This window comes from Pangasianodon hypophthalmus, chromosome 28 (genome assembly GCF_027358585.1).
Source record: "Pangasianodon hypophthalmus isolate fPanHyp1 chromosome 28, fPanHyp1.pri, whole genome shotgun sequence".
Taxonomy (NCBI): Eukaryota; Metazoa; Chordata; class Actinopteri; order Siluriformes; family Pangasiidae; genus Pangasianodon; species Pangasianodon hypophthalmus.
Genome location: NC_069737.1, coordinates 12,396,319 through 12,419,970, shown reverse-complemented (window position 1 = coordinate 12,419,970; position 23,652 = coordinate 12,396,319). Strand labels below are relative to the sequence as shown.

At 39.6% G+C, this 23,652-nt stretch overlaps 1 protein-coding gene across 4 annotated transcripts; it reads right to left on the bottom strand.

Moving 5' to 3' along the window:
• Positions 1-828: 828 nt before the first annotated feature.
• On the bottom strand, positions 829-23,629 carry clockb (clock circadian regulator b). 4 transcript variants are annotated; one of them, XM_026943158.3, is made up of 22 exons: positions 23,154-23,629; positions 20,549-20,671; positions 19,475-19,570; positions 17,746-17,805; positions 17,502-17,650; positions 15,226-15,317; positions 15,053-15,142; positions 14,635-14,752; positions 14,400-14,513; positions 13,645-13,763; positions 13,060-13,142; positions 12,835-12,941; positions 12,552-12,699; positions 10,558-10,633; positions 10,268-10,418; positions 9,094-9,188; positions 8,518-8,583; positions 7,861-8,010; positions 6,772-6,957; positions 6,204-6,310; positions 5,394-5,622; positions 829-4,465 (listed from the first exon to the last, which is right to left on the bottom strand). In XM_026943158.3, the coding sequence occupies exons 3-22, from the start codon at positions 19,489-19,491 to the stop codon at positions 4,244-4,246; spliced, it is 2,379 nt and encodes a 792-aa protein (XP_026798959.3). In that variant the 5' UTR covers positions 19,492-19,570; positions 20,549-20,671; positions 23,154-23,629; the 3' UTR covers positions 829-4,243. The 4 variants fall into 4 exon arrangements, with proteins under 4 accessions (XP_026798959.3, XP_026798958.3, XP_034157086.2 ...); XM_026943157.3 differs by having other exon boundaries at positions 6,204-6,313; positions 23,154-23,628; XM_034301195.2 differs by having other exon boundaries at positions 6,204-6,313; positions 23,387-23,628.
• Positions 23,630-23,652: the final 23 nt, after the last annotated feature.

The following is a 23,652-nucleotide window of genomic DNA, read 5'->3' as shown; positions in this document are numbered from 1 at the left end:
AAAGGAATAAGACAAATAAACGCAACTTGTCATGTTACCGAAAAACTGTAAACTCATTTCCTAAAAAATCTTAAGCTACAGTTTTTCTTCTTACTGTTACAAAGAGCTGACACTGGAGACTCCTTCCAAAAATGCCAAATAAAAGTCTCCTTACAGCAAACTAAATCATATCAACCAATTACACACGTTTTCAACTCCATTTAAGTGGTGTGTCGGCCATACAAGCCGTACAAGCTCTTGTCTTAAGTTGTTACTACAGAAATGAGAATGTCTTAGAATGTTAGAATTAATATCAACCTGTCTGAGGTGTTGATCTTCTGACCAATCAGATGCCTTACTTCTGGTTGGAGTTCTCATTGGTTGAGTTCGGTCGCTGCTGCTGGGGGTGGCCCCATATGGACGACCTGAAGAACTGTTTGGATTGCTGGGGATGGTGCCACCTGGGGGCTGGGGAGATGGTTTGGGGACCTCATATGGGGAGTTGTACTGTGATGGCTTGGGACTGCGATTGCTGTAGTGGCTTTGGGGCTTTGCACCTTCGTACTCAGGACTCCATCAATGGACAGTGGATAGATTTTAACCAGCCGGACTTCTTGCGAAAACTGTGATGAATTTACTGGTTGCACATTTGCACTATTTGTCCATATAGTACACAATAATAGAAGGAATTTATTTATAATCGCACTATCCGTTGCACCCAGATGAGGATGGGATCCCTTTTGAGCCTGGTTCCTCTCAAGGTTTCTTCCTCATATCATCTCAGGGAGTTTTTTCTTGCCACCGTTGCCTCTGGCTTGCTCATTAGGATAAATTCACATATTTACAATATAATTTTTGAATCCATTTATTTCTGTAAAGCTGCTTTGTGACAATGTCCATTGTTAAAAGCACTATACAAATAAAATTGAATTGAATTGAATTGAATTGAATCAGCATCCAGCATTCAACAGTGCTGTGGTATAAAGTGCATGAAGTGTAAAACTTATTTCAGTTCTTCAAAACTTTCCATAGTAGAAAATGTTGAAATTGTACCATGTGAAGGGTTTTCCCAGGCCACCAAACACACATTAGCAGCAATGCACTGGATGATGATAAGTCATACAGTATGGAATACGGCTAAGACGAGGTGAAATTCACAGGAAAATAATGAACCCAATCACAGTGTTACACTTCGGTTTCCAGATCATAAACGGAAAGACTTCACTTACAACAAACAATGCTAATGAGTCGTCGAATGCTGTTTTCCTCCTTTATTTTAGATCATTGTGTGAAAACAACAAATATTAGCTGCCTCACAGCTATCTAGCTTAATGACAGTTGCAAAAACGCAGTCACGTTAATCCACCGTACAAAGAAATTTGCATTGTGATCAAACTATTGTTTGATCCTCTAACATGATAACGAAAGAGTTCAAGTCTTAGACATCTGTTGTTTCAAAAACCTGTACAGGCTTTTGTACTCAGCAGCCACTTTGTTACCAAAGCGTACAACATCCAGTGAGAGGCAGGTGCCTCAGGGATGTGCGTTCTGAGATGCTTTTCTGCTCACCACGGTTGTAAAGGATGCTGATGTAAAGATGTTCTCATAGCCTTCCTGCTCAGCTTGAGCCACTCTGGCCATCAGCAAAGCATTTCCGCCTGCAGAGCTGCTGCTCACTGGATGTTTTTTGTTTTTCGCACCATTCTGTGTAAACTCTAGAAACTGTTCTGAGCGAAAATCAGCCTTTTTTCACACCATTCTGGCACCAGCAGCCAGCAACAACCACTACGCCATGGTCAAAGCCACTGAGATGACCAAGATGACATTTTTCCCCATTCTGATATGTCTGATGTGAACTGACTCTTGGCTCTTGACCTGTATCTGTATGATTTTTATGCACTATGCCGCTGCTACATGATTGGCTAATTGGGTAATTGCAATAACTCAATGAGCAGGTGTACAGGTGTTCCTATTAAAGTGGCTGCTGAGTGTACATGATGTGAGGTGTCAGATTCTACAAATTCTCTTTGGTGGTTGAATGAAATAAAAAAAAAAATCGTGGAAATGACCAAAATAAAGATACAATTCATACAAAAAGGTACATAGGGTTCAGGTAGAATATAATATACTATAATGATTGTAAGTAATACGTTCCTATTTGGAAGTTTTTAGCCATAACCTCCTATTTTCCACGAACATTACAATGCATACATTTTCACACGACAGTGTTGACGGTCTATACACAGCTTTCCACTAGGGTCCATAGCATACGAAAATAAAGTTGCTTTGGATTTTCTTATAGAAAAAAAAAAATGGTTTCAATAACATGGATTTCTGAGGTATAGAACTACTATAGAATATGAAGTTACTGCAAGGCAAGAACTGATTGGTTATCGCCTGGGTTGATGAATACAACCCGTACAGCAATAAGGGAAGAGGTACAAACTTTTATCTTCTAGCCACACACACACACACACACACACACACACACACACACACACACCCAAACACACACACACACACAAACAACCAGAAAGACCATTCACACCCAGGACTCAAGAATTAAATGTCAACATGGTCCGTGTATGTTGCGTTCATTTGTTTCGAAATGATTAAAAAAAACAAAAAAACAATTATATGCAAACGAGATGTTTTTGGGTATTTTTGGTTATTGGGTTTTCATCATTTCAGATTTATTTTGGGACTAAAATTAATGAACGATCTTGAATAACCGTATTATATATTAGCAATTAGTGGGTAAATGATTAAAAATAGCCGTTGTAGGAGGGTGACAGTAAAAGAGGACGACATGGTAGCCGGGAAAATTATTTTTTTTTTAAAAATCAGCAGGATTGTCCAGGTGCTGAAATTTAAGAATAATTTAAACACTCAATTTATTTCTGCATATGTTGATCCCTTTTGATATCATATCTTTTATGAAAACAGAATAAAGTACTCACATATCAAAACTAATGAACAGCCTGTAGAACAACGTACTTGTATTCATAGTAGGATTCAGGAATATTTGATTTCTAGACTTTTCTATTTTAGTGTGTATGGAAAAAAAACACAAAAATAAATAAAAAAAATAAAATTCTGCTAACATGTTTTCCCATTTTCGTTTCGAAACGAAAACCGAACGCAACATATCCGAACCTGACACCTTTACACACAATCACGAAAACAGCATTTACAGTTGCATTTTTCATTTTCAAAAGCCGATGACACTTTAGATGAGTAGAAAACCGAATGGAACTGACAGTTTTACCCTTTTACTGTACGCTTTCTTACAAAAACACACTTTGAGTTGGCCTAACGTGGCCTGTTGCATAATTCCTACAACCGACATGTTGTGGAATATTGGAGCAATTCTAGTTTTACAGCGTACAAATCATTCTCAGGTGTTTTTTTTCTGGCATTTACATAGATGAGAAATATAAATTCCAGCACGTTTATAGAGGCAGGACTCACTCTTTCCACATCTTAATTATCACACATAAAAATGAATACAACTACAGTTATTAAAATAAGGGCCATTTAGTGTGTAGAAACACATTAAGTGCTATAAAATACAATGGGAAACAAAAAATATATATATAACGACAACAAATCACTATTATATATGTTATTGTATTTTTTTTTTTTTGGTAAAAGAACTAATTGTTGGCACTTAAAAGATTGAGCACTACATTAGTCCATGAAGTAGAGGTAACACTGCTGTTATGTATAAAATATGTTAAAAGAATACTTTCAATGAGGAGTAAAATATAAATTTGCAAGCTATTTCCACTTTCTGGGCTGAATAGAAAAAGTTACATTAAAACAACAACAACAACAACAACAACAACAATTTTTTCCTGCTTTAAACATAAGAAAAAAATGAACAAGCGTATAAACAAGAACGACAAGAACTAAGAGCATATACTTTTCATGCAGAGTATAAAATAGTCACTTTGTTCCTTTATGGTTGGATATTCACACATACACACATCTGTACAGTTAATAAAGCAAAAGACATCCAAGATTAAATTGTACTCCTTAAATAAATTAGAAAAGACGTGAAGAGAAAGCTGTTTTAATGGCACCGATGTCCATGCTGTTATTGCTGTGAAATTTTCTGTATCGCTGCACTGGTGGCCAGCTGGTGGAGTTCAATCCTATTGCTGTAGAACTGCGTTCCAATGAAGAGACTGTTTATTTATTTCCAGCAAACTCCAAATTAACACTGCTTACAAACGAAACCGTGTCCTCCTGTGTCACTGTGTCACTGTGACTGGGTGCTCGAGTTGTCCGTCTGGTGAGAGGACGAGGTTTTTGGCTGCTTTAAAGTCTGAGGCTTTAACGGCTGTTGTGGTTTTTGCTGTGGTTGACGCTGTTGTTGTTGTTGTTGCTGTTGCTGTGTTGTGGTGAACGCACCCTGCTGCTGAATGGGGAAAGCCTGCAGAATCAGCTGTGCGGACTGGTTGCTCTGCAAAATGCGGGGTCCCTGGAGAAGAGAAAAAAAAAACAAAACAAAACAAAAAAAACACTGCTCGTGTGGAGAAAATGTAGATATATATCAACTCATAACATTTTGGCCTTGGCATAAAGTGCTACATTTGGCAGAAACCCAACACTCCTCATTAACCTGAGATCACCATTCCCCAGTGAAGCATGGTGGTGGGAGCATCATGTACAGAATTACTCTTGACCTCCCGGTTGCTTCTCTGACTAATGCCCTCTTTATCTGCTCACTGACTTTTGGTGGATGGCATACTCTAGGCAGGACTGCTGTTATGACACATCCTTTCCAGTTTTTTATTCATATAATAGAGCTCTGTGGGTTCAAAGTTTGGGATTTTTTTTTTAAATAACCAAACCCTAATTGATACTTCTGCAGAACATTGTCCCAGACTTGACTGGTTAGCTCCTTAGTGATCTTCATGATGCTGTTGGTTTATGTACGTCCTCTAACAAACTATGAGTCCAGTACATTTTTTTATTGAAAAAATTTTGGCCTTGGTATACAGTGCTACATTTGGCAGAAACCCAACACCGCTCATCACCCTGAGGACACCATCTGCAAAGTGAAGCATGGTGGTGGGAGCATCATGTTTCGTGTTACCCTTGGCCTCCTGGTTGCTTCTCTGACTAATGTCCTCTTTACACAGTCACTGTCTTTTTGGTGCATGGCCTCCTAAATCATGAATTTATGATTTTTCCACCCTTGTTGAGATCCCTCTTTTTTCCATATAACAAACAGAAAAATGTAATTCACTCAAAACAAGCAGAAAACACCTCAATATATAATAAAAATGATACGTTTCACCTCATATGGTCACACAGAAACAAAACAATCCTGCTAAGATCATTTGCAGCTTCTTACCCATTGCTGCTTGAGCCATGGTGAGTGTTTGCGTGTATTTTTGCGCTACCTGTAAAAACGGTTGCTGTTGCTGAGGCTGTGTCAACCCCTGCGGCTGTCCCTGCTGCTGCTGCTGCGAATCAGATGGCGCTGATATTGCCTGCGCTTGGCTCTGCTGCTGTGCAAACGGACTGTAAGCGGTCACTACCTGGCCCATAAACATTGTTGTGGGGACCATTACGGTACTGCAGGCCATGGGGGCAGTGACTAACTTCGTGACCAACTGCTGCCCTGGAAACCTGAAGAAGAGAGAAACTATTTGTGTCTTGCACTATTCTCAATACTTCTCAATTCTCAATACTGATTATTATTCAGAAGGTGCTGACTCATTTTCTTTAAGAGCAGCTCTGACAGTAGACGTACAAGCCTCCCAGCTGTCACTCAAATCACAGCTTTAATATTAATGTGCATAAAAATGAATAAATCCCGGTGAAGGTATGACACATTATAGCAGTTATAAAATAGACTAGTATAATGTAACTAGAACTAACTGGTTTTCACGGACGATCCATAATAATCAACATAAAATATACGGTATGTAATATATGGATAAAAAGTATAACTTGAATAACTCTAACTATAAAGGCTGGCAAATTGCTGTGGTATAAATAAGGAATAAAACACTTCGGGATGTGCAGGGAGTGGAAAATAATCAACTTCAGGGTGGTAACGGTACCTCTAATATTATTTTCCTCTAACAGCACAACCCTGACTATTATATATATATATATATATATATATATATATATATATATATATGCATTATACATATATTTCAGTAAGATGCTAGTATTTATGTATTATGGATGCACATACACACCTGTTGATTGTAGTTACTTGGCTGATGTTATGTGACGGGGTGCTGGGGATCTGCATGACACTGCCGGTGCCCGGCTGACTGACCATCATTGTGTTGTACACTGAACCCTGCTAACAAGAAAAAAAAAACCCAAAAAAACAAGAGTTTAAAAGTTTAACCAGGAAAGAAATCGCATAATTAAAGGCAACCTCGAAAATGCTGCTTCACCCCGATACCATTAGCATAATGATGTGCTATAAGGAGGAACGAGGGCAGACAAATGTACTGATGTCATCCTTAATGGATCGGTCAGAACTGAACAGAAAAGTATGAGATCAGTTAAAATGCTTCACAGCCATTTGGTACAATCCGGGTCTTTATTGACGTTATTCGGAACTGCACTCTTCTCAGTCTGCTGCTGTTAGAAAATCCTACTCTTGTATTTTGCTGTTTCAGGAACCATGAGAGGCTGAAATGATTTTTTTCTTTGAATTATTTCATTAATATCATGAATGAGTTGGTTTTTTTCTTTCCATGCAAGAACATTAGTATTGTTTAGAAAGAAAATGTCTGTATTGGTTTGTCTAACCTGTGTGAGGATGGAACCTTGCGAGTTCTGCTGATGAGAAGGCGGAGCTTGCTGCTGTTGAAGGGCGTGATGTGATCTGCTGTGGGCGGTGCTTGTGACACTCTGTACTCCAACTTGCGAGCCTGAAGCTCCACTCACCTGAGGGAGTTGCACATTGACCGCACTTGATGACTGCTGCAAGTACATCTGGAAAGAAAAAAAAAAAAAAATTACTCGTTTTCCCCGAGTTCACAAGCTACCCCACCTGTAACCCCCTATTTTTTCAAACAACATAAGAATACAGCGAGGCAAAAGTCCGGTGTGAGCGCTACTTAATAATCAGCAGCACCTCCATAGTTCTTACCCCCCAACTTCTTGTTTTCGATTGGCTCCCAAGCCCAAGATTCGTTAACCTGCAAATATATTTCACTTTCCCCAACTCTGAACGTTTCTCTTTCAAACTTTGCGCCGTCGTCGTGATTGCTGTCATGATCTGAGTCTCAAACCAAAAAAGCCTCACTGTAGCCTCACTCACATTCTAGATTATAAAATATTTTTGAAAATAAAGACGACTACTTCCTAAAGAAGGTACTCAAAACAGACCTTTCAGGAGGTTTAAGAAGTTTTGTAAAATTTAAACCCTAACTGTAATAGGCAAACTGTTAATAATGATCTAGAATAGTACATAAGTATTCGGGGAAAGACTCAAAGCTAATTTTGTATAGTCAGTTGTGGATACAGTGTCACATGGTGCTATACTGCCTCCACTATTTATGTCGGTGTTGCAACATGCGGACACGGCACGTTCATTTCTGAGGACGTGCACAAGCGACGTCGGGCGCCAAACAACCGCGGCGGCCATCTTGCGTCGACGCAGTTAACAGCAAGTATAAATCAGCCTTCAGGGCAAATTTGTTCTTCCCAATTCAGTCACAGTCTGCTATCAGCCTTCACCCTACCAACCATGTGCTTCCTCTGAAACACCCGAAGCCTGTGCATCCATTTTTCTCCAAAATCTCCAAAAAACATATGAATCTAAAATGTAGTGTAACATGTAGTATAACTATGATCCTTTCAAGATGGTGTGTAAATTAAGAAGTGAAGAAATACCTGAAGGCCCTGGCCCTGCACCTTCTGAAGCTGCTCGTGAATTTGCCTCAGCTCTTCCTGCTGCTTTTTAATATTGGCCTCGATCATCTGCGTCCTCTGTTCCAACTGCTCCTTCAGATGCTGCATGGCGTTCAGCTGTGCAGAGTATTGCTACGTGCACCCACCCACACACACACACCCACACACACACACGCGCACACGCTGTTTACACTATCATAATGCTGTTGGAATGCATTAGTCTCATCAAATGTAGAAAGAAATCAAGAGTCCATGAATAAACTATAAGGTAAAAGAGGTGATCAGGGAAAAAAAAAAAATACAGAGAATTACTCTTTCAATTCTTTTGGCCATTCTAAATTCTGACTCAAATTTCAGGCCATTAATTTTGGAACATTTATTTCCTTCAAAGTGAAATATTTTAATGAAACTGACTGAGCTTCATGATTCCCCTCACTATATGCCTGGATACATTTGGTTAATAAAATATATGCAAAAATAACCTTGTCAAGTAAAGATGATGATTATGATTATGAGTATGAAATTTATGTAACCTGCAGCTGGAACTACTGTCTAAGCAGATGTTGCAGAGATATGTTTTTTGTTTTTTTTTTTAAGACAGTAAGAAATAACAGAGAACGACTCCTGTACGGTTGTTACCTGTGTGATATGTTGAGGTTGTTGCTGCTGCTGGTTAACCTGAGCAGGAGAACTTGTGTGAATATTCTGGGGAAAGAAAAAGAAAAAGAAAACCATGATCAAACATTTTTCACAGCTGTATGAAAGCAGTAAGAAAAACCTTATATTTCAAGTGTTCATACTCCTGTAGCATTCTCAAAGATACATATGCTGAGCACTTGGTTAAAAACTACTTTCTAGGAGGCATTTCAAACATATTTTTGTGTTAGAAATTCATAAATATACGCAGACTTCATTATTTATCTTCACCTAGAACCGCATTTCAAGCATTTCAATCAAAATGCCTTTATTATTAAAAACATACCATCACTGCTACTTTGTAATCATGGATATAACCTGTGTATGTGCATAGAAATAAGCACATTTCTCTATTCTGCCAATTCCCAAGCCTTTAAATGAGGCAGGCAATTCCATGTCGAGTCAGGTGAATTAAGGCATGGGGAACTGCTCAGTTTTGCATATCATGCATAGACATCTGTGATTAGACATTAGTATGAAAAGGTGTCGTGCAAGATTGCATAAAAAGCCGAGTCCCACCTGGCTGCTAGCAGAGGAGCGGCGCTGTAACGTCATGTCAACAGCGCCAGGCTGAGGAGGAGTGCTCACGTCCATCTGCAGCTTACTTGGAGTGGCTGAGACAGAAACGAGACACGAATGAGTAATCAGACTATGGTTAAAATCACCAGAGTGAAATTTTAGAGTGATTGAGTAATCATCAGAACGCGGTTACAAACATCCGAAACAACAGGACTCATCAGGATATCACTGGCGCTTCAACAGTCAAGACTGCTTTAAACTTTAACTAGGTTTCATGGTTACAGTCTCCTCCGAAAGTTTTGGAACGGCAAGGCTAATTCTTTTGTTTGTGCTATACAAGACGTGCGTTTGAGATCAGAAGATGAATACGAGATGACAGATACTGCTTTGCCAATTCCAATCTAGCCTTCCGATTCTTCCTTCACCCCTGCCTTGTTGGTGAAATCAGTGACTGCTGTTTTTGGGGTTTTCTTCACAGCTCTCACGTTTGTCATCAACTGCTGTTGTTTTCCTTGGCCAACCTGTTCGATGTCTGGTTGTCAGTACATCAATGGTTTCTTTCTTTATAAGGACATTCCAAATTGTTGTATTGGCTATGCCCAATGCTTGTGCAATGGCTCTGATCGATCTTTTTCTCAGTTTCAAAATGGCTTAATTTTCTCCCATAGACAGCTCTCTGGTCTTCATGTTGGTTTATCCTTTTTAACAACAAATGTAGTCTTCACAGGCGAAATCCAGGGCTCAAACCAAGAGTAGGCATTCAGGGCTATTGATTGTTTAAACAGTCAATGTAACAGAGCACACCTGTCAGTTACATGTTCCAATATTTTTGATTAGTTGAAAAATGGGTGGGTTCAAACAAAAGGTGCCATGTTCTATGTTGTTTAACACATCAAGATGTAAATATCAGGAAATTAAAGCTGAAACTCTGATCTAGTGTCATATTAATCAAATAATAATTAATGCAAATAAATTTTACTCTGTTGTAGTTAATAAAATGACACGACATGGTCGCAAAATCATGTAATGTAAAAATGGCTAGAGACACTAGTTTAGTTAGTTTTTATTTTAAAAGGATGTTATTCAAAAACAGTAAAATAAGGATTATTGTGATATTGTGGCACACTAATATCCCACAACAAATTAATATCCAAACCAATGCAATGGAACTTACAGGTGCACGTGCTGTCAGACATGGCTGTGTGCGAGGACTTGCGGGAGCTGTGCGAGGAGGTGGATGGTGTGCGGCTGTGATCGAAGCGCTCTAGCACCTCCTTTAGGCTGGAGGTGTTTAACTGTGATTCAGAACCAGAGTCTTGAGACTGCTACAGAGGTGTAGAGAGAGGAATGGGGAGAGTTTAATTAAACCAGAAACTGTCCACAACCTGTTATTAAACCCGTTAGGATCTGTCCCAAATTTACTTAACATATTCTTTAAGTATTAAAGATTTTCAGTGATCTCACCTTGTCTACTGTTCTCTCAGGAGGTGACTCTTCAATGCCCATCTCTCTCCTCTGCTCTGCCCGTACTTCAGCATATCTAAACAGAAAAAATAGCGGGGGGAAAATAAAGTCTGAAAAACGGTGAAAATAATTATACGGGGAGTGTGAGGGAAAAGGCACCCATAGTTTCTAAAGTAAACCGCTTGCACTACTGAGCAGTGTATACAAGAATACAATTCAAGATATAATGCAAGCATATATACATTTAAGGGTGAAGCGCCTTGCTCAATGACCAAACAGTGGCTCTCTGGAAGTCCTGGGATTTGACCCTCCACCCCTAAGCTATCCCAGGCCTTCACACTTCATTCGTGACTACAGGTAAGGTTAAGGACATAAATGATAAACAGCTTTGTCTGAAAACTGAGCTCCTGCTTCATCACCACCGATTGGTACAGAAACTGTAGCACAGCTTCCCCTGCTCCCCATCCATCTGTCAATATCACAGTTTCTTTTTCCATCACCTGTAAATAAGATCCCACAGACCTCCAGGAAACTTTCAAAAGGCATGTTAACATGTCTGGCCAAATCTCATCCACCTCTGCGGCCTTGCCACTATGTAGGTTTCTAACTGCCATAGCAACCTTAGTCACATAGAGAGACTTCAAACCACCAGACTTCTGGCACTTCCTCCTGAAGGGACAGCATGTTCCTCAGTAATCTCCTCCCATCACTCATCTCCCCCTCCAGATGCACAGAATGGTTTGCCAGAACTCCTCTAAGGCCACCCAAAATTCATTGTTCATGGCCTCTTCAAACTCTTTCTTGTCCATGCTTTCACTTCTGCCAATGTTTTTGCCACAGTCCTTCCAGCTTTCCTGCACCTCTCAGTTGAACCCTCTGTGACCATTATTCAAAGGCTTCCCACACCACTGGTGGGAGTTACATTTGTCTCTCAACAAAGCTTGTGCCAGACACTGCCAAGCAACCCAGAAGTCTCTTTTGTGTTTACCAGATAAATCTCACCACCAGGAGCTAATCAATTGACAGCTCAGCCCCTTTCTTTACCCAAGTGTCCAAAACATATGGCCTCAGGTTTGAAGATACAGTCACAAAACTGACCACTGACCTTTGGCCTAATGTGCTCTGTTATGAAATACACTTATGAGAAATCTTGTGTTTGAACAAAGCGTTTGTTACTGATAACCCATGAAGAGAAGTCTAATAACATTTCACCTCTTGAGTTCAGACCCTAGGGGCCGTTCCTCATAATCACGCTTGAATACTCCGAACTGCTCTTCGGTACATACTTACAAACAACAGTCCTTCCTCTATACTGAACATGCAACCTTCTTGACCATTGGCAAAAACAACTGCGAGGCCCTCAGCCTAGGACTGGTAAGTATCCCCAAACCAGACTGATGCCTATCTCCTGTGGGAACTCTGGAAAAGGAGACAGACTACCACTGATCAAGAAGTTGGTACTGGAGCCCATACTGTCTGTTAATGTAAGACTAGCTATATCTAGTCCAAATTCCTAAAGCCAGTTTCCATTGCAAGAGTCTGCCTAAGACTGTCCATCGCATACTTGCCAGCCAACTGGCACTGCACCTGACCCTCTACCCTTCATCGTTCAGGTGGTGAGCCAACAAGCTGAGCCCGACCGCGTGGTTCATTCACCAGTGCTTGCCTTTGGACACCACCCCCAGGTATGGATCCAAGGGTGGGTCTTGGTAACCGTAATCCAGTCAGAGTACACTTGGTCTTTTTTTGTAACTTTCATGGGGTCTTTAGGATCACTCTGTGCCTGATCTCTCCCCTCAGATCTGTTCACTAAAGGTGGCCCTACTGGGAGCATTAAGCTCCAGGTGACATAGCCCTGAGGTTCACTGAAGTACACAAGCCCCTTCACCATGATAAGCGTCTCGGTCCATGAAGCGGCAGCAAGCATTCACTCACATGAATAATATAAAACTGGTACTTCTTTGTATATTATGAGGAGCAAGTGCAAACATTACCTGACTACGGTGTGTGTGCACACGATAAACTCGGGCCGCGAGTTCCACTGGTGGTAGGTGATGTAGTAGTGAGTCTGGAGCCAGATCCACTGTTGGCCTTTGGTCAGGAATCGATAGTAACATGACTTGCCCTTTCCAAACTGCATCACTGCACAAGATAGTAATGAAATGTATACAGATAATTCAGCACTTTAACAAAGTGGCACACCTTTATATATATATGTAGATGATATAGCTGGGTGCATGGATGTGTGTGTGTGTGTGCATGTGTACATTTACTCACAATGCTCATGGCATTTAGCCAGTGACTCCAGGTCGTCTACATGATAGTAGTCATAGCCTGACGTCCCTAAAACTTCAAACGGAAGATAGCCAATGATGGGAGGAGCTCTGGAAAATGACATAAAAAACAATTATTTAGCAAGCTTTAATAAAGTACGATTAAAATGTATGAGTAGAAGCAAATGGAAGGAGGAATAAAACTCAACAAAGCAAGTCAGACCATTACCTGTGATCTAACAGAAGAAATTTCCACTCTAGACTGTGTCTAGAGCTAAACTCTTCATTGGGCTCCTCCACTGTACACATCTCCTGCAGACAATCAATCAATCAATCAATAGCAGCTAAGCACATATGTACCTGTGGTAGACATCTTCTGCAGACAGTCGATCAGTAATCAATACAACCTAAACACAAATGTGTGTCTCGTAGACATAGCATAAGCCCAGTTAATCAGTAATCAGTCAATACGACCTAAGCCCAGATCTGCTCAGGACATGGGTTACGGACTATAATTAATCCTCTTTCCAGGTAAACACATTCGTCTACAGCAAAAATAATATTAAATCATCAATACTTAACGACATCCACAACAAACGCTAAAAGCAAACTATAATACCAGTATGATACTTTAAAGCCAGGGACCAATACTTCTCATAAACGATTAACAGAGAGATACATATTTTCAAAAAGCCAAATGGAAAATCCACATGAATAACAAACACATAACAAATCGGGAAAAAAAAAAAAAATCATAACGTTTTTGTAGAAATGTTAACAAAATGTTAACAAAACTCAAAATTGAGCAACTTGCCTTGATGAACTGAGGCTTGGCTAGACAGACTGTTGCTATAAAACACACGTGGTCGTCAAAGGCTGGGCGCAACGACCGCTGGAGTACCCCTTCTAGGCCGTTTCGGCTTATACGTGGCACTGAGAGAGAAAAACACAACAAGAGAGAGAGAAAGGTTACATATAGAGACCAGTTGGAAAACTGTTGTGGTATAAATTAAAACACTTAAGTCAATTTATTTCGTTTTTTTAAACTTTATTAATAATGTTTAGCTTAAGCTACACAGAAATCACGTCTTTTCGTTGTCAGTGGAACAGTGGAACACATTTCAACATGCAAACTTTGGACCTCATTTATCAAGCTGTATACGAATGAATTTATGCGTAAATCATTCGAATGAGCGTTTACACACAAAAAAAAATCGGTGTTCACGAAAAAGTGAAAAAGTCAAAAGTACTTCAACACCCCTCAGAGAAATACTTCTTTTTTTGGACGTTTAGTAGTCATTTTGCTCTTTCTGCTCCGTGAACTTTACCTTTTATGGTGTTTTGTGGGCGTCATCAAACGCAAATCAGCTGTGGCCTAATAATTTACAGGCGATTTATCAACATACATGCGTGAATACAGAAAAAAATCAGTGTTTAGGAAACATTTGTAAATCCAGCACACATTTTTTTAGTTCGGTTTGGTTTACGCAAACTCAAAGATTGATGAATGAGGCCCAGTATATTGGCAGCTCTGGACACTTGACTAAATGAACTGTAAGCATTACTCACTGTTGCTGAGTGACTTGAAGTTGCCGATGAATTTGACGTATTCATACACAGGCGGTTCTTTGGGGTCCACAGAGCCTCGGAGCATGTGACAGCAAAACTCCAGCTGGCCCTTCGCTGGAAAATACAGCAGGGAATGGCAGAGATGTTATGCATCAGGTCTCATAAATTAATAAGTAGGTCTACAGATTTCAGTAGAACGTAACTCTTGGTTGAATCCGATTATTACGTCACTCACTCTTGAGGTATTCTGGGCTGAGGTTCTCGCCTTCTGGGTGTGAAGAGAGAGCTTTGTATACGTCAGCGTGCTCTCCAACTGGAAGGAAGTTTAGCAAGTTCTGATCCACCAAATCTGACTACAGCCCAGAAATAAAGCATACTAAGTCAACAGGTCTAGCCTAAATAACAATTAATGAGAAGTTCATTCAGTATTTTATATGTAATGAATACAATGAGGTGTGCTGTTATAGAAAAATAATCAACAATGAAGTGATATGATGTGGTCTGACATGCAGCAGATGTAATGGCACCCCTGTAAGCTGATTATTTTCTATAATAGCACATCGCAAAGTGTTTTATTGCTCTTATACCACAACAATTTGCCAAAGAGTATATGTTTTACTTTGACACTCATCATGTCACACACAAACGCTTACCGGAAGGTGGCCGAGTAATGACGTGACACTTTCAGAGACGTAGATGACGTTTCCATCAGTCAAGATAACGAGGAAGAAGCCGTCCAATGCCTAGGAACCGCAAAGAGTGGATATGCATTGAAAAAAAAACAGGCTTTCACACACACACACGCACACAAATGTGGAAATCTCACCTCCAGCATGAGCTGTGTGAACTCCTCATTGCTGAGGAACGGAGGTTTCCAGTCCTGTCTGATCTCACACGACTCCAACTGTGCAGCACTTTCTGCACAAAAGCATCATCTGTGTTATCATCATCATCATCATCATCAGAACACATCAGCTTTGTCTTGTTTGACTCCCAGATGGACTCATTTGTAGCACTTCTGAACACTTACACTGACACCCACTGACTTTTCCTACAACTACCTTGCATCTAAGTGTGTTCCTCCCTCTGAATTCAGTAGATCTGTAGATTTAGGAATAAGGAATAAAACATTCAGGGGCATGCCGTTTATGGAAACTAATCAACAATAGGGCATGATCTCAAAGTTTATTATTTTCATTTAAAAGCGTTTTTTTCATCTTATATGACAACAATTTGGCTGCAAATTATAATGCTTTATTAATTAAGTTGTTATTAATTAAATTATTAATTTATTTATTAAAGAACAAGCCAGTTATAGTTACATTTAATGGTGTGGAACGTTCACAAAACTAGTTAGTTCTAGTTATCACTTGTGTTACTCCATCGCTTGAAATAAATAATTTTAAAAAAAAAAAAAAAAAAAAAAGAGCTTATGTTACCAAGAAACCGCAAACTCCTCCATTCTAAGGACTTTCCGTGTCGAAAATCTTACAGCTGTACCTCTAACTGTTCCAAAGTGCTGACACTGGAGACTCCTTCCAAAAAAAAAAAAATCGCCATATCAATAACTAGATTTAAAATCTGTTTACGCAGCGTGCCTGTCATATAAGTTCCTGCGTAAGTTGTCGATTATTAATATAAACCTTGCAGCCGGAACTACTGTTATAGAGAATTAATCAACACCTTCTGACCAATCAGAATCAAGCATTCAACAGTGCTGTCGTGTAAACAGTAAAATAGTTATACAGTATAACACATTGTAATGATAAACACGGATTCGATTCAAGGGCAGGATCCTAATACTATAATTAAGTACAATATAATATCGCACAAGCAAGAGTGCGAGATATTATACTGAATATCGGCGCGGCTGTGATTCGGCGTTGGTGTGATTCACCAGGTGTCTTAGCTAATCACAGTTGTGGCAATATTCGGTATAACCGCAGGATTGCGAGTGCGATATTGCTTTTACACAACAGAAATTACTACTGAGTAAGTGACATTTCGGATGCAATATGGCCAAATGTTTGTTTATTTTTGCTCCGCTAGCAGAAATAGATCCCGAAGAAGCCACGCTCACTTTATAGTCTTCGGCTAGCTAGCTAGCTAGCTCACATTGATTTGTACATTCCCGTTAAAGGTGTTTCCGGTGAAAATGGCTTCCCTTCTTCCTTTTCATCTTCATCTGACGAGCTTTCATATTAAAATCCTGAATGCCATATCCACTGATGATGTCGCTAACTTTACTGTAGTAACCATTTCGAACTAGGAAATCGAATCGTACGTGGCGCATGCAGACGAGCGGAGTGATACACACAGCGAAACGTCGCAGTGCGGTTATAGGAAATATAGTCGCCATTCGACCAATCAGATTAGAGGACTGGAACTAATTAACTATTGTATAACGTTGTAATACTTTAAGTATTTGGGATTTTACTCATAAGAGTGCTTCTATAACTTGTTTGATCTGGCACTTAAATGTAAACAGACAAACTACTTCATCATCATTGCGCTGACATGAAACGGGAAGAGATGCGTAACCGTTGAAACTAAAAACGCGAGCTGGGCGGCACATTCTGTCGTTTCGATTTTAGAAAATGACTTTTCCAAACTGCCCCATCCTCTAACCTTCGGAAAGCTCCAGAAGCCTGATCGTAATGGAGCATAAATCAGGCTTGCAGCAGTCGTATCACTGAGTCAGCTCCTTTAACAGCTCACTTTTTGGACTGAATTCTACTTCACTTGCAAGTGGATAAAAGCATCAAGCAAATAAATGCAAATGTACTTAAAACGGAAAAAGCACAGTGTGTCTTCAAAGTACAGCACTCAAAATGCAAGGGCAGTGAGTGGACCGAAGTCTCGATCAGCACTCTAAAAGAATTTATTCATTATCCTTTGGAACAGTGTGTGTGTGTGTGTGTGTGTGTGTGTTGGACAGAGAGGGGATGACTAAACACATCGGAGAGAAAAAAAGAAAAACAAAAAGATCGATCATCCAAAATAAGCGTCTCAAAGATGACATTTTAATTGAGCGTATTTCAATTAATTTGTGAACTAATAGTGATTTGGACCACTGTGTGTGTGTGTGTGTGTGTGTGTTACCTTTGTGCTTGCGCAGATAGTCAATGCTTTTCTGTAAGATAGTCGACTTGTCCATCCTGCGTGTGTTGGCAGGCAACAAGGTGCCCAGTTCTTTGATGAGGACATTGAACTGGTCTCGCCTCCTCTTCTCCGATTTATTCCGGGAAACGCTGAATCACAATAAAGCGATCAATACGTTTAATGAGAATTTACAATTTTGGAATCTGATGTCAAGGAGCTCCAGAAAGACGCAATGTAGTCCTACCGTTTGGCCTTATCCCTCTCATCCTCTTCCATCAACTCATCAAAAATGCTGCCATCATCCCTGTGACACAGACAACTCCATTAAATACAACGTGTGTGTGTGTGTGTGTGTGTGAGTGAGTAATAGACAGCAGGTCATGACTAGAAAAAACATTTCTAAGGTTGTTTTCTCTGCATATAAATATATACATACAATGTAATACTGTATATTAAAGTCCAACTATAAAATTAAGGGGGAAAAAAACTAAATTACTAAAATACTAAATGCCTAGCCAAATGGCACTTTCAGAAAGGCAAAAAAGGTCAAACCTTTTGACCAAAAAAAACCCCTAGAAACTGAAATCTTGAATGGATTTATCAAAACAGTACATAGAAACTGCCATACTGCAAAAGTGTCAACTCTCACACCAAAAAAAAAATGTCATCTTGCACCAAAAATCATCATCTCTGACACCTGAACATCACCTCTGACAAAATCTGTCATGTGACACCAAAACTGTAATCACTGACACCCAAACACCACCTCTGACATAAAAGAATGTCAGCAATGCCACCAAAAACATCAAAAACATGACACAGAAACATCAATGACACCAAATAAGTTATCTCTAAAACCAAAACTGCCATCAATGACACCAAAACTGTCATCGCTGACACCAAAGACGCCACCAATCACACCAAAGACGTCATCGCTGACACCAAAGACGCCACCAATCACACCAAAGACGTCATCGCTGACACCAAAGACGTCATCGCTGACACCATAAATGCCACCGCTGACACCAAAGACGTCACCGCTGACACCAAAGACGTCACCGCTGACACCAAAGACGTCACCGCTGACACCATAAATGCCACCGCTGACACCAAAGACGTCATCGCTGACACCAAAGACGTCACCGCTGACACCAAAGACGTCACCGCTGACACCAAAGACGTCACCGCTGACACCAAAGACGTCATCGCTGACACCAAAGACGTCATCGCTGACACCAAAAACGTCATCTCTGACACCAAAGACGCCACCAATCACACCAAAATAATCATCTCTGACACCAAAGACGTCATCTCTGACACCAAAGACGCCACCAATCACACCAAAGACGCCACCAATCATACCAAAGACGCCATAAATACCATCAATGACACCAAAAACGCCATCAATGACACCAAAATAATCATCAATGACACCAAAAACACCATCAATGACACCAAAAACACCATCAATGACACCAAAAACGTCATCTCTGACACCAAAAACAATCATCTCTGACACCAAAAACAATCATCTCTGACACCAAAAACACCATCAATGACATCAAAAATATCATCTCTGACACCAGAAACGTCATCAAGTACACCAACAGTCATCATCACTGACGCCAAAAAGTAAGCTCTGACAGCAAAAAAGTCATCCCTGACAACAACATGGTCATCTGACACCAAACCTGTCATCTGACACCCAAACACCACCTCTGACACAAAACAAAGTCATCACTGACACCAAATACATCATCTGACCCCTAACTGCTAATACAAATACTTCACCAGTAGACAAATGGAGGTTGTTTAAGCTGCCCTTTAGAGCCGATCCTGAATCAGCTGAATCATTCTATTCCAAAAGAAAAACCTGAGGCTTAATAATCACAGCAGCAAAATAAATAAACTCCAGATCAATGCTGATAGCAGAATGTATACGATTTATACAGGAATGTGTAAGACACTCTCACCTGTCTGTGGAGCTCATTGTGATGCTTCATGAGTCAGTCTGTGGACGACACACTCCAGGCATCGGGAAGACATCTGAAAGAGAAATGAAGGCGAGCCTGCAAAATCACACACACACACACACACACAATCAAATGTGGCTTTTGAAAATCTTTTTCATATATTAAAACAAAATGCTCAATGAACTATATAATATCTATAAAAATAAATTTGTTATTTTATATTTAAAGAAATAAATAATAGTTATAAAAAAATCAAGAAAAATATTTAGCACTGAAAATCTGTCATTTTAAAAAAATATTTAAGAATATTATTTTTTTTTACATCAAATCAACTGTAATTGTAATTAAATCTGCCGTAATTGTAATAAAAAAAATTAATTAAAATTTATTTATTCATTCATTCATTTCTGCTATCTCAGAAAAGTGTATTGTGACATAATTTATCACGAAAGCATTATATTACTCAGCCCTAGCTATACATTTTATCCATTTATAGTTACATTTAACAGTGTAGAAACAAGTTCCTGTTATCACTTGTTATAAGCAGCTATAAACAGTAGCTTCCTCACCAGCCTCGATTTTTCCTCACTTTCCCACTCCGCATTTAAAGTTTTCATTTTTTTAAGCCAGACATGTCATTTATCCATAAAATATGGACACCACTAACACACTGAACAGTAGCTTATATCCAGCTGTACTGCATTGTTTCAAGAGAGGCATCAAGACGGTGTTTACATCATCAACACTGAGGCCAGAGTGTTGGTTGTTTTATATACAGCTAAAATCATCCATAATGCATAATCCATAATCCATCATATAATCCAAAAAAATTGCTATATATCTGCAATTTGGAAGCGAGTATTTTCATTTTGAATACTAATATCAAGCTTGCGCTTGAAAGCCTATTACGAATGTGAACAAACTGACTATAGAGATCAAATTGTGTCAAAAGAATTCACAAATTAACAATAATAATAATAATAATAATAATACTGAAGAATCCCCTGCTTTATTTATTTGCACATGTGTGAGGGGTGTGTGCCAGGAGGTAGACGTTGTGGTTTCCTTCCTTACCTTCTCGCTCCTTTAGAAGGTCCTAGTGTGTACTTTTAACCTCAACTGAGATTCAGGGTGAAAGGTCAACTGTTGAACACACACTTGGTGACACCTGGCTGCTCTCTTGGGAACCAGAAACTCCTGGGAAAACAAGAAGAATGTCCTTTTTAGGTCACTTCATATACGAGTTTAAAGGTATACCATGATAAGGAAATTTCTCTGATGATGTCACAACAAAGATTACTTCCAGACGCAGCGCCTATAGTGAAATCAAAAAAAAAACCAACCTGGAAATGCATTTCTTCTCATTAGAATTTGATATTTTGTTCCAAAACTTCTTTTTGGAACAAAATATCAAATTCTAATGAGAAGAAATGCATTTCCAGGTTGTTTTTTTTTGATAAACTACTCACAGCTAATTGTAACTGTACACAAGCTGTGTAACTGAAATGAAAAAAAAAAAAAAAAGAAAAAAAAATAAGCTCAATTTCTGTTTTTTTTTTTTTTTTAGATGTATTAAAACCGACTAATTAAAAATCACATGACCCTCAGTTAATAATTTATAATAAATAAAAAGATTACATCAAATATGTCTCTCAAACTCTTTCTATTTTTCTCTTTTCTGTTGTTATTTAATAAAACAAACTATCTAATTGTTGCTATGGTGACACTTTCTTTAAGGACATGTTTATTTAACATTTATGGAAGGAGTCTCCAGCGTCAGTGCTTTGGAACAGAGAGTAGGTTTTCCTCCATGGGAAAGTCTTCACGGGTTTGTGCTTCTCAGTTTCATTGTAACGTGACAAGCTGTTTTTTTGGGCTTATTAACTTAAAGAGAGAGGGAAAAAGAGAGTCTGGTGAGGGACCGATTGTTTATAGGTGCGATAAGGAACCGCCTTGTCGGAAAATGGTGAGTCAGACAACAAGCTCTTGCTCTTTTGTTTCATCTCTTGTTGTTTGAGATTGCTAAAATATTTCGTCGATTCAACTTTGTTCCTCCTGTGATGTCAGAGCTGCACATGATGACAGAACCGGCAACTTCGTACAGGAATAAATACAGCACCAACCAAGAAATAAACACCAGAACCACTAAACACATCACAAATATTTCAGTATAAACAGATTAACAAATTAATCTTAACCAAAAGAGTCATCACTGACACCAAAACCTTCATCTCAGACACCAAACCTTCATCTCAGACACCAGAACCTTCATCTCAGACACCAGAACCTTCATCTCAGACACATAAGCCATCTTTAAAAACCAAAACTGACATCAAAACGATTGTCCGATATAAATGCCAACATCAGACACCAAAACTGTCATCATCATCACTGACACCAAAGCCATCATCATCAGACAGCAACACTGTCATCATCATCACTGACATCAAAGCCATCATCAGACACTAAAACTGTCATCACTGACACCAAAGCCATCGTCAGATACCAAAACTGTCATCACTGACACCAAAGCCATCATCAGACACTAAAACTGTCATCACTGACATCAAAGCCATCATCAGACACTAAAACTGTCATCACTGACACCAAAGCCATCATCAGACACTAAAACTGTCATCACTGACACCAAAGCCATCATCAGACACTAAAACTGTCATCAGTGACATCAAAGCCATCATCAGACACTAAAACTGTCATCACTGACACCAAAGCCATCATCAGACACCAAAACTGTCATCACTGACATCAAAGCCATCATCAGACACTAAAACTGTCATCACTGACACCAAAGCCATCATCAGACACTAAAACTGTCATCACTGACATCAAAGCCATCATCAGACACTAAAACTGTCATCATCACTGATATCAAAGCCATCATCAGACACTAAAACTGTCATCACTGACACCAAAACTGTCATCACTGACACCAAAACTGTCATCAGACACCAAAACTGTCATCATCACTGACACCAAAGCCATCATCAGACACCAAAACTGTCATCATCACTGATACCAAAGCCATCATCAGACACTAAAACTGTCATCATCACTGATACCAAAGCCATCATCAGACACTAAAACTGTCATCACTGACATCAAAGCCATCATCAGACACTAAAACTGTCATCACTGACATCAAAGCCATCATCAGACACCAAAACTGTCATCACTGACACCAAAGCCATCATCAGACACTAAAACTGTCATCATCACTGATACCAAAGCCATCATCAGACACTAAAACTGTCATCACTGACATCAAAGCCATCATCAGACACTAAAACTGTCATCACTGACACCAAAACTGTCATCTCTGACACCAAAGCCATCATCAGACACACAAAACTGTCATCTCTGACACCAAAACTGTCATCTCTGACACCAAATACGTCTCAGTAGATGATCTGATGAGCAGGTTTGCTGTGCCACTTCCTCTGCAGTGCACTGCTTCTCTCCTGCATGTCACATATCCTCGCTAACAGGCTAGCAAAAGCTGCGAATAATAAACGCTCATAAAACTACACAAAGCACGAAAGTGCAATCAGCCTGTTGCGTTCAATAAGACAGAAAATCTCCTTCACAGATTCAGCTGCCGCTCAGGTTTCACACACACAAGCACGCAAACGCGCAAACGCACACACATGCAAGTACTTACAGAAGATAAGGATCACAGCTCTCTTACATCCCCGAATGTGGGTCAACAGGCCTCGCCGTAGCGCGCGACCGGAAGCGCCTTATCGGAACTAAGTGCTCCAAAACTGCACGGATTTACCTTTTACACTCATTTAACCTCTTTTAATGATGTGATTTAGCTCTCTGAGGACCGCATGTGTTACTGCTGAAATGCATAGTTGGAAATAATAATAAAAACCACCAGGCCTAACCTACTTCAGATGCTCTGCTTTACTTGTGCGTTTCTGTCATGCGCAGTAAGAGCTTCCGGGGCGCAGGATTTTACTACTTGTCTAATGTGATGCACCACGCGTTAGAATAAGAGTGAGGTCAAAATATGTTGTGACACCGCGAATGACGCAGACTGTTTCGTATTGCTAATACTTGGAGAAATGTTTTATTATTGTTAAATATATTACTCAAAAACAAAATGCTAGGCTTTTACATTATACCCATAACTAGTAGCACGCGATATACATTTG

Excerpts from the sequence above, each read along its gene's own strand:
- clockb (XM_026943157.3), bottom strand. Across the intron at positions 14,753-15,052 it reads CATTACTCGGCCACCTTCCG|TCAGATTTGGTGGATCAGAA; the intron begins GTAAGCGTTTGT and ends TCTGGGCTGTAG. Across the intron at positions 10,634-12,551 it reads TGCACACACACCGTAGTCAG|ATATGCTGAAGTACGGGCAG; the intron begins GTAATGTTTGCA and ends TTTTCTGTTTAG.